The following is an 18,203-nucleotide window of genomic DNA, read 5'->3' as shown; positions in this document are numbered from 1 at the left end:
GAAATATACATAGTTCACCACTAATTTCTTAGTTGGTTGAATTTTTGCGAATGTACTTATTACATTCAAAATAGTATTTATCTATTGACCTAGTCACCATAATGTTTAGTGTAACCTCAATTGATAGTAACAATCCTTTAATTATCTAAATTGACATCATTCATCGTATCTAGTAAGATAAAATGTATATTTATTTAATCTTCTTGGTAAGTGTTTTCGCATTGCCATTAGAATATTAAAAGGTAAATATAAATCATTTACCATGGTTTTGATGTTATATTTGTTTTTCTCGTGGGATTTTGTCTGATGCTTGCTTGGTCCGTTTCTGTGTGTGTTACATTTTATTGTTGTGTCGTTGTTCTCCTCTTATATCTAATGCGTTTCGCTCAGTTTTAGTTTGTTACCCCGATTTGTTTTTTGTCCATGGATTTATGAGTTTTGAGCAGCGGTATACTACTGTTGCCTTTATTTATTTACCACATTATTGTGTGTTGTTTATACTTTGAACAATTCGTCTCATAACTCGGTTGTGTGATGGAATTTTGGATCCTCCATGCTCTTCAACTTTGTACTTGTTTGGCTCTAAAACTATTTTGATATGAGCGTCACTGATGAGTCTTATGAAGACAAAACGCGCATCTGTCGTACTAAATTATAATTCGTCAGTTCAGAAAGAAAAGAAAGCATAAAAAGGAGATGAAAAATCGTCTTTTCTCGTGAATTTTGTCTTGATTTTATCGTATGAAAGTATGATATTCAAATCTAAGAAAAATACCATTGCTGTTTATATTTGTTTTATGACCTTAGTCATAAACTGTGATATAATTAACACAGGATAGGTCTTAAATTCCTAAAATCGATAAACTGTTTTGTCGAACTGAACAAAGTAAATGTGTCCATGTAGAAAATGTAAAGCTTTTTCAACTTTAACTTATTTTACTGATTTCATGTGGGTCATTCATGAAAAGCATTTATCAAATATGTAAAGCTTTGTTTCCATAAATGTTTTGTTTTCACTATCTCTGCTCCCTTTTTCATAGGAAGTGCACGTGGTTTCGCTTGATGGAACGAAAGATTTCTGTTTAACTCCTTACAATTATGGATGATTTCTTTTTGTCCTCTGTTTCCTTTGTAAATTTCATCACTTTCTCTATTGTTGTTGTATTATACCAATTTTCAATACTGACAAAAAATATAACAGTGACATGTTTTACTTTATAGGACAGTTGATTTATCTGTTTGAAATGAAACACTATAGTATAGTAGTAGCAAGTATTTACTTCAACTTTTTGTTGACTGGTGTGGTAATCAGCGACAAAGAAGTTGTATATATTACACATGAAAATGGTAAGTTATATTCAAAAAAGTTCGACACGATAAATTTTTGAGAAAAACAGAATGCCCAGTAAGTTATCCGTTTAAATAAATAGTATGAAATGTTAACAGAAAACATTTTTGATATATTGCACTCAATTGGAAATGCTCATTCATTAGTACTAACATAACGAAAGTTCAAATTGAAAACAAATAGCAGACATATAAAAAAAAAAGATGTGGTATAATTGCCAATGAGACAACTATCCACAAAAGACCAAAATGACACAAACATTAACAACTATAGGTCACCGTACAGCCATCAACAATGAGCAAAGCCCATACCGCATAGTCAGCGATAAAAAAAAACGATAAGACAATGTAAAACAGTTCAAATGAAAAAAATAACGGCCTATATGCAATTAACCTTATATAGAGAATAATACATGGCAAAAGCCGTATCATGTCCCGAGATACGGCATATGAAACGGATTTTCGCTTAATCATATTTTTTCAACAGGAGAGTATATATGAACTGCTTTCTGACCCCTTCTATAAAAGGATATCAACGACTGACTCAATATCATGTTTGCAAATACTATGGCAACTACAGGATTATCATTATATAAAAGAGGAAGCAACCAAGATACAATGAAAAACATTAATTGAAGACTCCATATATCAAACATCCATGAAATATTAATATTTGAGAAAGAAAAACTTTATAATAAATCAAGTCAGTACCAAATTATTGACTGCTTAGCCGATGATACCCTGGGGCTAGTTTCACGAAGCTGTCTTAGGACTAAGACATGTCTTATGATGGTCTTATGACATATCTTAGTCCTAAGTGGGTTTCACAAAGTGGTCCTAACTTAGGACATCTCTTAAAGTCAGTCATAAAGTTAGGACTACACGAGAGGTGTCTTATGATGGTCTTAGGATAGTCATACGTTTATTTATATAATTTACACTTATTTTCTATATTAATTTTGCAAATTATTAATCTATTATCTAATTAGCAAATCTCCCTTTACTGCTCTTAACTAATTCTGAATAGGTTGACAAATTATTAATAATGATTCATCAATAACAAAACATTCGATATATGTTTAGAAAGAATGCACGATTTTATCCTTTAACCTTATTCATTTACTGTAACCGATACAGTGACAAAATGAATTCAACTCACTTTTACCCCCCATCACTTTATAAAAAAAATTTCCGTAAATTTTTATTTGAATTTTTATATGTAAATTGGTGCATTATCAATAGATTATTTTTATATATTACACTACTATTTTATATTAGTTTTATAAATTTTCTAATAATGGAATATTAATCAATACGTTTAGTAATTTATGGAAATCACATCCTACATTTACATGAATGTTTCAATAAATCCATGTTAATATTTGAACATTTAAAGCGACAGATTTAGGATATCTTAGCTAAGATCATACTAAGACAGCTTCGAGACGAGGTCCGAGATATGTCCTAGGATAGTCATAAAAGGATCATAAGACATGTTCTAAGACATATCTTAGGACAGGTCTTAGGATAGCTTCGTGAAACCGGCTCCTGGATAATAGCAGAGGTATCCATCAAGTGCTGTACACAATGAAAACAACACGTTATGGATTCAATTCCGAGCCCTTTTAAAATATGCAAATTTAAGTGGTCCCTTCTTTGTTATTTTTATTATTAGATACAAAAACGAAGTTATTTTGTATCAGAAGTAATATCAAAGCTGTGTAAATGTAAAATGAGTAGTTTATTGTCTTCATTTAAGAAAATCATATAAATCTGAGTTTCAATTCTAACCATTAGCTCTACCTCATGTTATGACTTGCAATGGGATTTTGATGAGGTTTTTGACAGCATAATAAGACAAATAGATTTATTTAGCTGAACTCATATTTAAAAGTGTGTAATTTTTGTTATTTCAGTTTCGATTGGAAGGTCTATAAATAACAGCATGTGTGACATATTTGCTCTTGCACAAGATAAGCAAGAATTTAATATCATATCAGATGGGCTTTATATTGACCCGCCGTGCTCACTTTATCTCATTGGTGTGAATAATATAAACAACACTTACCGTTTTTCCGGCATGTGCTTTAAAGTGTATGATATAGATATACCATGCGGCAGAAATGATACAATAGTCATAAGAGGATGGGCTGTAGATATCCTTAATAAAACCAAGCCACTATCATTGTATACAACTCAGAGTATGGTACGTACATGATAGGTTATATAATAACACTTAACAGTTTATATAAAGGAACAGACACTAGCGTATGTATTAATGATAAAAATGAAATCATGTGTGCGTAAAATCATGCTTGCTGCGCGGTATGGGAAACTAAATTTTCTCTAGCCCTGCTCGTCTGAATTTCATCTCAAAATTCAATAGGCTATAAACAAGACAGACACATATATAGTATTAGTTACTCGCAGTAACATATTATCTTCTCTTGTGATACAATATTTTATTTTACTTCATTGTACAGATTTTTTCGATTGAAATAACATTTAAATACGTGACATATAATATTGTTCCTCTTTCACATCGTTTCTTTTTCCTCTGCTAAAACCTCCTACGCCTGTACGTAAAATAAACATAGCAGCAACTGCATGTATACCAATCTGACCAACTTCTATATGACGTAACTGCGAGCACCTTCGTTAATAATACATTTTAATGCCAAACTTTATATAGTACCAATCAACCCCACCCGTAGAAACCGCAAAAACTCTCCTCGTGCCTAATGCTCCTAACATCAAATTTATGAATAGTACATAATGTTGCAGAACCAGTATCAGAACTAGTTACATGTATACTAGTTCCCATCTATAAATAATTACTACAAATAGCAACGGGGAAAACCCAATTTCAAACGAAATAAAATATATTGCTATAGAAAAACTTACAGTCATGCTTAAAACCTAGTCAAAGAGCAAATGTTGACATTTAGCACATAAATTTCTTCCAATTGATACGATATTCCTGGGTTTGTATTTCCTATTATGATTTTATTAATACAGGGTTGCTGCTCACAAGGAAGCTATTAAACAAAAAGTTCCAAATGGTGATATTGAATCATCCTTTCGTAAATTTTACAGACGCCATTAGGAGTTGGTTGACCGTTATGGCATAACCGTTCCACAGATGTAATCCAATTTATTCCTATTGTCGTTACTACAAAACACTTCCTTTTTAACCACGAATGTAACCTATCAAATTAGACTATTTACCAGGATTACAATCACATGAGCAACATGTCGGATGCCACATGTGGAGCAGGATTTTCTCACCCTTACGGAGCACCTGAGATTACCACTTGGATTTTTATGGGTTCATGTTTACCAGGATTACAATCACATGAGCAACATGTCGGATGCCACATGTGGAGCAGGATTTTCTCACCCTTACGGAGCACCTGAGATTACCACTTGGTTTTTTATGGGTTCATGTTGCTTTGTCTATTTTTCTATGTTGTGTCTAGTGTTGTTTATTTGTCTGTATGTCTTTTCATTTTTAAGCCATGGCGTTGTCAATTTATATTTTATCTTTAATATTTACTTCCCTCTGCTATCTTTCGCCCCTCCTCTTTGTAGTCATTCAATTTTAACGTTTTGAACTTTTATATCTTTTTGATTTTGTCAATATAATGGAAATGAATGTGTCTGTCATACAGATGGGGGTTTTTGCCTTCTGGGTCAAGATGCAAATTAGTTTCTCCATAGGCGTTAATGGTAACGTTTTCTTCTGCTGCTCAATCCATATCGTTAACTTGGATATGTGGCATGTCTCATTTCGAAGCTGAGACATTTTCACATATGTGGTTAAATTTTCGAGATACGAAGTGAGATTGCTTTATCTGTAAATGCGCAAACCTGGAGTATCCTTTTGAGATGCGGCTCCTCGTGGTAAAAAATCCACATTTTTAACACAATAAGTTCTTTGAAAATTTAATACTTTGAACACATTAAATAGTTTCATAGAATTTAAACATTTACCCTGCTCTTAAATAAATACAAATGGTTAAGCTCAGTCACTTGTTTGTCAAAGAAAAGTGTCAAATATCACTACACAGAGATTTGTTGTTTACACGTGACTTTTGAGTTCCTCATTTCAAGGCGCATTAGGAATATTATCCCAGCTATAAATCCAGGCTTGGTCCTCTTGTTTTTTCAGTAATATGACAGTCCTTTTCCATTCGTTAGATGTGTTTGAGCTTTTCATTTTGTCATTCTTAAAAGGAAGAGCATTATTTTGGAAACAATATGTTTATAAAAAAAACAAAGGAAGCTAAAAGGATACCAAGGACTTTTATGATAATCGATACAGTTATAAATACATCACTTTAACGCATCGTTCCATAAGTAACCTAAATGATTTTTTTTTCAGCTGATTACAGAAAAAACACTAAGATGTGACAATAAACAAGACTTCTCAAGGAACAATGAATTCTGTTGGGAGAAAATATCTATGCTAGAGATATTATTTTACAGTCCATACAAGCAATCTTCAGGGTTAACAACACTTACTGTACGTACAAACGGTAAGAAATTTTACGTACATATTCAACAGTTTACAACGTGTAAGAAGACGGCTTACAGAATCAAAGGTTCCTGTATTTGACAGTTACACGAAGCATGTCTTGGGGTTAAACATAATTAAGCACTGAATTTTGATATTAGTCATATTTAGTTCGCCTGTTTCGTTATAACCTTAATCATGTCGTCATGTTTATCGTTTGTATTGTTTAAATTCGTCATAGGGAAGATCGTGTACAAATATTTCGAAGTTGCGAACTGCAATCATCCCTTCGTTCATTTCGGAATCTACTAGTATTAAAACGAAACATACTCTGGTTACATGAACTAAGCCAAAGTGTGGTATATAATATGTAGGACAAATAGGACGTGCGTTTTTTAAACGAACACAGGAACATCTATACCGCTTCCGAAAACCTAAGAAATCCAAAAGCATAATTTATCAACATTTAGGTAAACACAACCACAATATTAAATTTATTAGATTTCAACTGCTCGAAACGGTCCAGAAACAACAAGGGCGGTCACATAAACAATTTGAAGATTCCCGTAATATTATCGAACTGTCTTGGATTAAACGACTTCAAACAGCTTATCCCCTTGGTCTAAATGACAATATACTTGGACAAGGGAACATATCTACTACTTTCTCTATTGATATCCTGAATATTATTGATAAAAAAAACAACGAAATGATAGGTCTCATGGGACGCGTATCAATCGAAATCAACGAGTTAAACATCGTATAAATTATACACTTGATAATCTCCTTTCTATATTTAAAAATAATGGTAGGCATCAATTATTATGTAAACTGGGTCAAATACCCATTAGTAAATTACACGATATTTTAAAAGAGTGTGACAACATCTCATTCTTCAGCCCACTGTATGAACATTCTCGTATAATTACAGCTTTTTGCAACCATAGGCTGCTCCCACGTATCGACAAACCTGAAGATCATAAACGTCATTTTTGGAAAATTAAATATTTTAGCAGAGGTATCGATTTTATCAACTTATCTAGTATATTTAATGACTCTACCGTTCAAAACTTTATCCCTCCCTATTTTGATAATATAGAACCACCTATAATTTCATACACTTACAAAAAAACCAGCAGAAATTTAATTTTTAATTATACGTCGGTTACATCCGACATGAATATAGATGGAAATACCCCCTTAACTTGAAACTGTAAATCGTAGAAGTTAAGATATGTTCCCTATGGCCATGTTATTACAGGGGACCACAATATCGTCCAGGACAGAGAGGTTAAAAACTTTTTGAAAAAAGGACCAAAATATCGTCCTCCATCTAAAATAGATTGGAAAGAGTGTCGTCAAGTCACCAAAGATGCTCTTTCCTCATTTTGTAAAAAATGGTGTAAACGGGAAAAATCTGATAAAAAATCTCTTGATTCTTATTTAAATAAATGTATGAATGTGGTAGATAAGAGAATATCACATTTTGAAAATAATTTAGAAGTAAATAGTAGAGTACTTAATACACCTTTTTCCAGAATAAGAAATAAACTTCAATTACTTTCAAAGCGGTTTGTGTTTGTACCGGCCGACAAAGCAGCCAACAATGTGGTTGTGGTGTGACGTAAATACTACACGGACGTTCTTAAGAATAAAATTTTAAATTCATCTACATTTAAGTACATCCGTTTCACACAGAGTCATATAGTAAACAAGCATATCACAACCACATCAAAGCTTAAGGCTTCTTCTGAACATTTGAAGGTCTCTACTATGTATTTGCTACCTAAACTACACAAATAACCATTTGAATATCGTTTCATCGCGGCCTCTAGTAAGTGTTCTACAACTTATCTGTCAGTGCTCTTAACTGTGCATTAACTACTATTAAAGAGCTTATCATAAATTATTGTAATAAAATGTATGAACATAGTGGTATAAACCATTTTTGGAGTGTAAAAAATTCTTTGGATGTTTTAGATAAATTGCGGGCTTTTGATGGTCCTTTTGTTTCTGTTAATAGTTTTGATTTTTCTAATCTGTACACTACACTTCCACACTATCTTATTACCCAAAAGTTTGCCTATTTAATAAATGGTCGTTTGGTAAAGCTGAATGTAGATATATTTGCTGCAACTCATTTAAAGCCTTAATTCTTCTCTAATGAGAAAGGTAAATATGCTAGATATACTTACTGGAGGTGTGATAAGATGATTGAGGCTGTTAATTTTCTCCTTGATTATATTTACGTTCGTTTCGGCAACAAAGTGTATCGACAGGTTGTAGGTATCCCCATGGGCACTAATTGTGCCCTTTTAATAGCAGGCTTGTTTTTATACTGTTACGAATCACAGTTTATGACTAAACCCAGAAAAGACCCGTCGAAATTGCGTTTAATTGATAAATTCAACAACACTAACCGTTATCTTGATGATATTTTTTCGTTAAATAATCCAGAATTTTCTTGATATACTGCTGAAATTTACCCCAAGGAACTTACTTTAAATAAACCAATTGTATTCGGTAATAACTGTCCTTTCCTGGATTTAGATATTTCGGTTTTAAACGAGAAACTACACACTAAAATTTACGACAAAAGAGACGATTTTTCGTTCCCTATTGTTAATTTTCCATTTTTAGATGGTGATGTTCCTTTGGCACCATCTTACGGTGTTTATATTTCACAACTTGTTCGCTATGCCCGTGTCTGTTATGACGTTTTTTTATTTTAACGAACGCAACCTACATTGTATGTATTACTGGTAAATTATTCAACCAGGGATATCGTTACCATAAATAACTTAAAACCTTTACTAAATTTTTCCATAGATATGAAAATTTGGTTTTGAAGTTTGGTTGTAGAAAACTTACGTCACATCCTCATTTTTACGGAAATGTTGTTAACCATGCCCGGAAATTTAGAAATGATCCATGCAAACTTGTTGCTCCTTTAAATAAACTTATTCTTAAAGGTTACCTATTCAACACTGTGATAAGATCATTGAATATTGTTTTTATTGGTATAAATATTGACTTTGTTATAAGTAGATTAAAAGTTAACTAAATATTACTAGTATGTTATATACATATACATTTTCATGGATCTACAATCTGTCGTTATCTGTAACTTGGCATTGCACAAGGTCATGTTTTTCTCTGGCTGTTTATGACGTCTTTACACTAAATCCATTGTATGTTTGATGTGTAAGGATTGATTGCTCAGTCTTAGAGGCATGATTTCTTTATTAGTTGTTAATGGCTTTGAACTAGCTGTCAGATAACTGCGAGTACTCTCAGATCTGTTCATTGTGTCTTTTTGTGTCGGGATGTATAAGTACCCGGCCACGTTCACTTTTATTTTTTGTCTATCTAATGAGTTAAGCCTTTTTCAACTGATTTTTATAGTTCGTTCTTATTTTGTACTGTTTTACCACTGTCCCAGGTTAGGGGTAGGGTTGGGATCCCGCTAACATATTTAACCCCGCCACATTATTTATGTATGTGCCTGTCCCAAGTCAGGAGCCTGTAATTCAGTGGTTGTCGTTTGTTTATGTGTTACATATTTGTTTTTCGTTCTTTTTTTTTACATAAATAAGGCCGTTTGTTTTGTCGCTTGAATTGTTTTACATTGTCTTATTGGGGCCTTTTATAGCTGACTATATTCGGTATGGGCTTTGTTCATTGTTGAAGGCCGTACGGTGACCTATAATTGTTACTGTTTGTGTCATTTTGGTCTTTTGTGGATAGTTGTCTCATTGGCAATCATACCACATCTTCTTTTTTATGGTTAGAAGTACTAAACTCTTTCATCCAATGCCACAAAATATCTCAATCCATATGAAAACTGTTTAGAAGTGAAAAGTCATCTGAGGTATCATACATAACAGAGCAAACTAACTTCAAATAGTATCAAACAGGAAAAACGATATATCTCTATCGTCGTAAGCTTGAGACAAAAGAAGATAACCAATGTTTCAATTTAATGAATCAATTAAGAAAATACAAATTGAGGTTAACGTGTCCTTTTAAATTCTTTGGAATGCACATATATAAAGATTATCTTGTTAGAAAGAGTGTAGATGGATAGTCGACCACATTTACAAGATTTTAACACGGCAATAGGCAGCAAAGTTGACAGAGGTGATGAAAAAGAAGAAATTGAAGAATGTATATAAGGAAATATTAAGTAAAATAATTTACAATATCATCTTATTTCACTAGAATTCTGTCTTTTCAATGAAACAAAACAGTCGAGTTGGCATGACAATGAAAAGTTAGATCTGATTGCTCAAGATTTGAATTCAGGAAATATTAGCGAATAACTTCTTTCTTGTATCTAATTGGAGTTAGAAAAATAGATGTAAATGTTTAGTATATATTTTTGATGAGCACCATGTTATCGAGTTATATTCTATTGTTTAAACTATTTAAGCGTTAATTGGGAATCTGAAGACTTCAGCATTAAGTCCTCGTGCTATGGAAAGAATGACTATACAGATGAGTAAATGTAGTTGTGACAATTCGACCTGTAGACCATGTATACCAACATCACACGATATGTATCTGGAATTCCTTGATAGAATTATTGCGATCGGCAGTATTAATAATTATAATTACAAAAATAATAATAATGATAAATACGACGAGGACAACAAGAAAAATATTGAGGAAGAAAGCAGTTCTGTTGGTAAGTGCTGTAATGTAAGCTTTTACACAACAAAATGTATGTCAGGTTTGTTTTCCAATTGCATAACATGTGCTGTTTTGACCTAATTGTAAATAACGCAATTTGTAATTTGCACAATTATGAATCTAAATATTGGTTTTTTTTTAAATTCTTTTACAAATCTCTAAAGTGAAAGTTAAACAGTATTATAAAAAACATTAAAAGCATTGAAATGATTTGGCAAAGTAATAAAATTGTTTGTAAATATCTGGACGAAAATTTGTAATGTGTATTGACAAACAAGAATTGCGAGGGATTCTATAATAACAATATATTTAACACACACGGTCATCTCAGTACCAGAATCCATGACAAACGAGATAATATTTGATTGGAAATTATCAATTTCTTCTACCTCAGTAGCAATATACCTGCATATGGTCTATTAATTTTGAATTTTTCCCGGAGTTCAGTATTTTTGTTATTTAACTTGTCATTCCAAGTATGCAAGATTTATGACTGCACAAGCTGTCCGTGAAGATTTTTAACAATGCATAGAAAAATAAACAAAAAGCTCAATTGTTCTGTCTCAATGCGGATTATAGCACACATTATATGCATGCTTAGGTTTATGAAACCACTAAATTTGTGAACATGAAAGACTGAATCATAGAATCATAGACAACGTGCTTCAATCAACGATTGTACATGCATACGAATACACGATACAATATCGTAGTCGGTGTGGGTTTAACATTTGTATATGTGAGAGGTTTAGCTAGATATAAATCTAGGCTCAATTCCCAATTTTCAACATAAGGAAATGCCTGTACATAGTTCGGACTGTGACAGTTCTTTATCATTCATTTGAGTTTTTTAAGCTTTTTTATTTTGCAATTTAATAAAGGACCTCGAAATTGATTTTAGGTTCGGTATTTTTTATATTTTACTTTTGACCGTTTTTGATACTTCGGTTCTGCCATCAGAAAACTTATTTTGCTTTACTTTAATTTTCTGCACCTGTGGAAATCATTTTGGGTATTGTCGAAATTTACTGCTGGTACGGTTATGTTTACTAATCAACACTGAAATCTATTTTTCTATATTTATTTACATCAAAAGAAATCATACAGAACTGCAAATTACATAACAAAAAACAACAACCGCCTTTTTATGGTTTTGGCTCGTTTTAGGTATACATTGCATATGTTTTTATCATTTTTTTTTAGACCTGAATATTTTACTACCTTCACTATTTGGTTCAATAACAACTCTAGCAGGAGCATTTGTAGGAGTCATAACATGCAGTAAGTTATACAATAATAAACATTATTATTAATACAAAAAAAACCAATAACATTGTGAGATAAAAGGTTTGTTTCAACTACGAGGACCAGCAAAAGGATTTTCGGGTATGCTAATTTACGAGAAAAAAATATATCATTGCGTATCCCGATTGTTTATCCATATATGTGAGAATGTTTCAGCTTCTAAACGTTTAAATCCAAGTTTATGATATTAGCAGAGGAAATGAGGCAATGCTACCATGAATATACCTGCAATGAAGTGATTATAAATGTTACACCGGCGGTTAAAAGGTTATTTCTCTAAACTGAAGTAACGGATGGGACAAGAAAATATCATTATTAGGTCCATTACAATGAAAATAACGAAATGATCGGCGTTTATTTGGCACAAAATATCACAAAAATGCGGACTGTTAAGAGTTCGTGCTTTTATATACTCTGTACAATTTGTTGTAGTTATTTATTCGTTGCATTTGTGGATTTTCAATTGTTTCTTTTAAAATTTTTCATTATCACATTTAATTGTTAACTTGTTTAGTTTGAACTGTTCTATCAGTTATTCTATTCTGTTAATCATGATTCAACATATCGACGAAAGAGTCACATTAGGTAAAACAAAATGTTTGCTAAAAAAAAATACCGAACCTCGAAGTTAATTAAAAGCGTTAACCCTTAAAAACAGACAAAACACAACAATAGACATTTGGAATTCTACTGTTGTTCGAAAACAAATGCTACTGTAAAAAGATAAAATATAGACAATATAAATTGTTGATGTTCTTTTTCATTAGGAAACAAGGGCAAGCCAGAAAACAAAAGATGGACTCCATGTTGGTATGTGTTGACCATATTGTTTACATAACACAAAACGCCTATATATTATAAGCAGCTTAGTATATTTAAAATTTGAAATCACTTGATTATTTTTTCTTTTTTTATTTTTTCTGAGAGCTGTCTATTTATTTTAGATTTTTTTTTATTATAGCGTCGTTGCCAAACAGAGAGGAAATAGCACGCAACGCTACCAACAAGGTAAAATATTATACTAGTCTATAAGGTATAGAAATTGTAAAATGTCTGTTCAGCAGTATACTTTGAGCTATATAATGCATGTAGGCTATATTTTACAAGAAACACGTGAAGTACGTAAAAATGGTCATCTAAAATTCATCGTAGTCAATATAATGGATTTTGATGCGACTGTCGTGCAGGTGAGAGGTTTGGCTAGCTATGGAACAAGGTTTAAGCCATCATTGTCTACATAAGATAATGTCTTTGCCAGGTCAGGAATGTGACAGTTGCTTGATGTGTTTGAGGTTTTTACATTGCAGTTTGATTCGGGATTTTCTTTATTTTAATTTTACTCTGAATTCTGTATTTTTGCAATATTACTTCTTTCATATATTAGATACGGATAGATAAATATCTTATAATGGGTTGATACACATCATGTAAGACACTTATCTTCAGGCAAAAGTATCATCATCTAGTATTGTGACTGCATTTAAATGTTAGAAGATATAAGAACATGTGGTATGAGTTCCAATGCAACAGTTCTCCATGTTTGTTCGTTGATAACAAGCATATGTTCTGTATACTCCCGTCGTTTAATTCACGGCTTTTTGTCCGCAGTTATCACATGATAAATTTCAAGAATATTTGTATAAAAAACCTCAGTTGTAAAATAATCTTTTTTCGTTACTTGATAAAATATCTCTTTTTTTAACTACGACCAGCAGTTTTTATAAATATTTATATATTTATGAATGCTTTGATAGGTATTTATACTGCATCTAGTTGTATTTATTTCCTAAATATAATAATATATCCATATTTTATATAATGTCAATTTCATCATAAAATACTTTCTCCACAATCAGATGTTCATTAAGGGATGAAAATAAATTTGACATTTGTACCGATTGAAAAAGCTATCAATGTATTAATTTAAGTTGCAGTAAAAACACTTTAAGGTCAATGTCATATAACATTTTTTTGTACTCGGAATAAAGCTGGGGAGCCTCGCCCCTCCCCAGTTTCCCAGCCTCATAAACAAAGTTTTAATTTTCCTGACATCGACCTGATATTGTATATTTATTTCAATTGAATGTTACTAAATATGCATATTATATCTTTCAGCTCCACAAAAGGAAAGTGTTCTTTGAAGATAACCCATTTTTCATTGTATTAGAAATGGAATGTCACATTTTTTACTCATTTAACATTGGTATTATATATCATATATCTTTACTGTCTGCATACGGCATTTTACAATGTTCTGATTATGTTTATTCAGAAATATTTTGTTCAAATACTTTTAGGCACATACAGTCATCTAATGGTATTGGCATGCAAAGACAACTAAAAACAGTTATATGCATGTTTCTCTCATTTTGCATTTCCAGTATCGTATTTGGTACCATTATTTTTTACAAGTGAGAAGTAAGATAAACGTGTATTAGATGTTAACTTACCTCCTATACATTACTAGGAATATGATTGGTTAAAAGCGACCTCGTGTATATTCAATATTAGGTTAGTAGGGAGGCGGGGCTTATTTCAATACACGGTTAGTTGTGGATTTACGACTTGGGCACTGTTTGATTATTTGAAACTATTAAAGTTCTGTTTACATTAGTTGTTTAGTCCAGACCAATTGACAAGGTTCTTAAAATTGAACACTTGAACACTTTAATACAGAAATAAGAAGATGTGCCATGATAGCAAATGAGACAACTTTAGTCTAAATTCAACAAGAAAGTCGGTAAGATAAATTCGTTACAAAGTGTGATAGTGACCTAATATGATATATACAGGGTAAGTAAATTCCATATTGGGTTCGAGCGAGCTTCGCTCTCACCCCATATAGAATCAACTGATCCTATATATATAGTATTAGGTCACTAACACACTATGTAACTAATAATACTTGGTTCCCACGATTTTGGTAAAGTTTATTGTGGTGATGATGATTTATTCTATTGATGATTGAAATCAAACATAGTATGTGACGAATTGAAGGATCAGTATTTGAACACTATTTTGTTATCATATTTTCATTGCCAAATTTATTGTCATGAAATATATTGTTTTCTGTTGTCACTGGTAATACCTTAAATATTCAAATTTCTTACTCAATAGTTATCAAAGGTACCAAAATTATAATTTATAACGCCAGACGCGTGTTTCGTCTACATAAGACTCATCAATGACGCTAAGATCAAAATAGTTATAAAGCCAAACAAGTGCAAAGTTGAAGAGCAAATCATTCTAAAACTACCAATCTTCATATTTTATCTCTGTACAGAAAGTTATTGCAATACTAGTAAGTTGTTTAATACCCTTACATGAAACTGATATAAAAGCAAAGAGAAAAGGTAATATTAATTGCAAGTGTTATGACGTAGTCACCAGTACCGCCAGCGGCAGGCAAATTGGCAATAATGACTGATTTACCTTCAGCATAGAATATGCAGTTTGCAGTAAGAATTTAAAGCAATAAATAAAGCATATCTGCTTGGTGTGTCCAGTGTGAATTATGTCATGTTAATGTAAGATATATTGAGATTGATATGCATTCCATGCATATAATCTTGTTGAGTATGTTAGATTCGTAATTAAAACAAGTTCCAATATTATATTCATTTTCTTATTAATGCTTAGTAAAAATGTACTGATCAAATGTATTTGATTACCAAAAACCATAAACGGACAACATCATACACAATTATCGAATATGGATAGTTTTCAAAGCATATCCAGGTGTAATGATAAGTCGTTATCCTAAGGCTATATTTTTCTTATTTTTTTCTGTAGACTTAGCTTTCATTTTTTATTACCATGCATTGTCAAACTTGGTAACTCATAATAATTTGTCAGTAACTAAATGTACGATGCTGTCCAATACTGAACCTTCTGACCTTGTTTGTTTACATTTAAATTTCAATGGCGTCAAAATCACGTGATGTCAATTCGTTCTACCCAATCAAATTGCTCTACTGTCAAATAGGGGATTTTTCAGTCTACGGCAATTACGATATTGTTTTGTGGGATATTGCTTCAAAATAGTTTCCAATAATTTTGGGTTTTATTCAACAGGAAAACTCTTGTTTTGCCATCCGTTTTGACATCAATGGAATTCTGTATAAATATTTATCTACAGTCATCAGAATATCGATCTTTTTATAATGCATAAAAAGAAAATTCTATGAAAAATAAATGTAAGTTGTTTTTTATTAACCTACTCTACATTCCTGTACAAATTATGGCATGGGCATCGTTTTTCAATTAGTTTTCCTTTCATTTTGGTTGGAATTTTTTGGCGGGAAAATCGCGAAAGACGTAAGGAGCATGTCATTTTAAAATTCATAAAAATACGATTTGTGTGACCTGTATTGCCTGCCAAAAGATTGATGACGCTGAATGGAACGTACACAAAGCAATGGAGGCCGGAAGTGGGATTTTGTGAAGTTCTAGAAGGTTTTTAGACATTCGGAAGTCGGGATTGAAACGGGCATTAGAAAATTGGCATTTTTTAGCAATAATTGTGAACAACAATGAAAACTTAATTCAGAAATGTTTTTTTATTCAAAAGTGCAGAAAAAACGTATTCTGCACTGTTTTTCTACGCCGGAAATAACGTAGTGACGTCAATGCGGAGTTTCCTCGTGTGTTAAGTTCAAACACAAATACCGAACGAACTGACAAGATGAACGATTTTAGACTACGGTAGAATACATTAGCTAAACAACAGGTTTTTATTATGCCCCGTCTACGATAGTAGTAGGGGCATTATGTTTTCTGGTCTGTGCGTCCGTTCGTCCGTCTGTTCGTTCGTCTGTTCGTTCGTCCGTTCGTCCGTCTGTCCCATGTCAGGTTAAAGTTTTTGGTCGAGGTAGTTTATGATGAAGTTATAGTTGCATCCATTTGTAACTTTACATACATAGTCATTTTAATAGGGAATTTCTAAAAAGTACCTCAAATTTAGGTTTTGGTCCTCATTTCATGGTTCATTGAACATGAAAATGAGATTGTGTGAAACAGCTCTTTGCCAGGTTAAAGTTTTTGGTCGAGGTAGTTTATGATGAAGTTATAGTTGCATCAATCAACTTGAAACTTAGTACACATGTTCCTTATGATATGATCTTTCTAATTTAAATGCCAAATTAGAGTTTTGACCCCAATTTTACGGTTCACTGATAGAAAATGATAGTGCAAATTTCAGGTTAAAGTTTTTGGCTTCAGGTTAAAGTTTTTGGTCAAGGTAGTTTTTGATGAAGTTGAAGTCCAATCAACTTGAAACTTAGTATACATGTGCCCTATGATATGATCTTTCTAATTTAAATGCCAAATTAGAGTTTTGACCCCAATTTTACGGTTCACTGAACATAGAAAATGATAGTGCAAATTTCAGGTTAAAGTTTTTGGCTTCAGGTTAAAGTTTTTGGTCAAGGTAGTTTTTGATGAAGTTGAAGTCCAATCAACTTGAAACTTAGTATACATGTGCCCTATGATATGATCTTTCTAATTTAAATGCCAAATTAGAGTTTTGACCCCAATTTTACGGTTCACTGAACATAGAAAATGATAGTGCAAATTTCAGGTTAAAGTTTTTGGCTTCAGGTTAAAGTTTTTGGTCAAGGTAGTTTTTGATGAAGTTGAAGTCCAATCAACTTGAAACTTAGTATACATGTGCCCTATGATATGATCTTTCTAATTTAAATGCCAAATTAGAGTTTTGACCCCAATTTTACGGTTCACTGAACATAGAAAATGATAGTGCAAATTTCAGGTTAAAGTTTTTGGTCAAGGTAGTTTTTGATGAAGTTGAAGTCCAATCAACTTGAAACTTAGTATACATGTGCCCTATGATATGATCTTTCTAATTTAAATGCCAAATTAGAGTTTTGACCCCAATTTTACGGTTCACTGAACATAGAAAATGATAGTGCAAATTTCAGGTTAAAGTTTTTGGCTTCAGGTTAAAGTTTTTGGTCAAGGTAGTTTTTGATGAAGTTGAAGTCCAATCAACTTGAAACTTAGTATACATGTGCCCTATGATATGATCTTTCTAATTTAAATGCCAAATTAGAGTTTTGACCCCAATTTTACGGTTCACTGAACATAGAAAATGATAGTGCAAATTTCAGGTTTAAGTTTTTGGTCAAGGTAGTTTTTGATAAAGTAGAAGTCCAATCAACTTGAAACTTAGTATACATGTTCCCTTTGATAAGATCATTCTAATTTTAATGCCAAATTAGAGAATTTATTCCAATTTCACAGTCCTTTAAACATAGAAAATGATAGTGTGAGTGGGGCATCCGTGTACTGTGGACACATTCTTGTTTTCTTTACATAAATCTCCAAT

At 32.1% G+C, this 18,203-nt stretch overlaps 1 protein-coding gene across 1 annotated transcript; it reads left to right on the top strand.

Annotated features, from left to right (window-relative positions):
- Positions 1-1,226: 1,226 nt before the first annotated feature.
- LOC143074330 (uncharacterized) lies at positions 1,227-15,421 on the top strand. The gene is made up of 8 exons (XM_076249835.1): positions 1,227-1,347; positions 3,264-3,553; positions 5,732-5,885; positions 10,296-10,550; positions 11,759-11,836; positions 12,628-12,670; positions 12,822-12,868; positions 13,976-15,421. The coding sequence occupies exons 1-8, from the start codon at positions 1,245-1,247 to the stop codon at positions 13,999-14,001; spliced, it is 996 nt and encodes a 331-aa protein (XP_076105950.1). The 5' UTR covers positions 1,227-1,244; the 3' UTR covers positions 14,002-15,421.
- The last annotated feature ends 2,782 nt before the right edge of the window (positions 15,422-18,203 follow it).

The sequence above is a fragment of the Mytilus galloprovincialis genome, chromosome 5 (assembly GCF_965363235.1).
Source record: "Mytilus galloprovincialis chromosome 5, xbMytGall1.hap1.1, whole genome shotgun sequence".
NCBI lineage: Eukaryota > Metazoa > Mollusca > Bivalvia > Mytilida > Mytilidae > Mytilus > Mytilus galloprovincialis.
Note: the sequence above shows the minus strand (reverse complement) of the source record. Positions and strands in the feature narration are given on the sequence as shown.

Excerpts from the sequence above, each read along its gene's own strand:
- LOC143074330 (XM_076249835.1), top strand. The coding sequence starts at position 1,245 with ATGAAACACTATAGTATAGTAGTAGCAAGTATTTACTTCAACTTTTTG. Across the intron at positions 11,837-12,627 it reads TGTAGGAGTCATAACATGCA|GAAACAAGGGCAAGCCAGAA; the intron begins GTAAGTTATACA and ends CTTTTTCATTAG. Across the intron at positions 12,671-12,821 it reads AAAAGATGGACTCCATGTTG|CGTCGTTGCCAAACAGAGAG; the intron begins GTATGTGTTGAC and ends TTTTTATTATAG.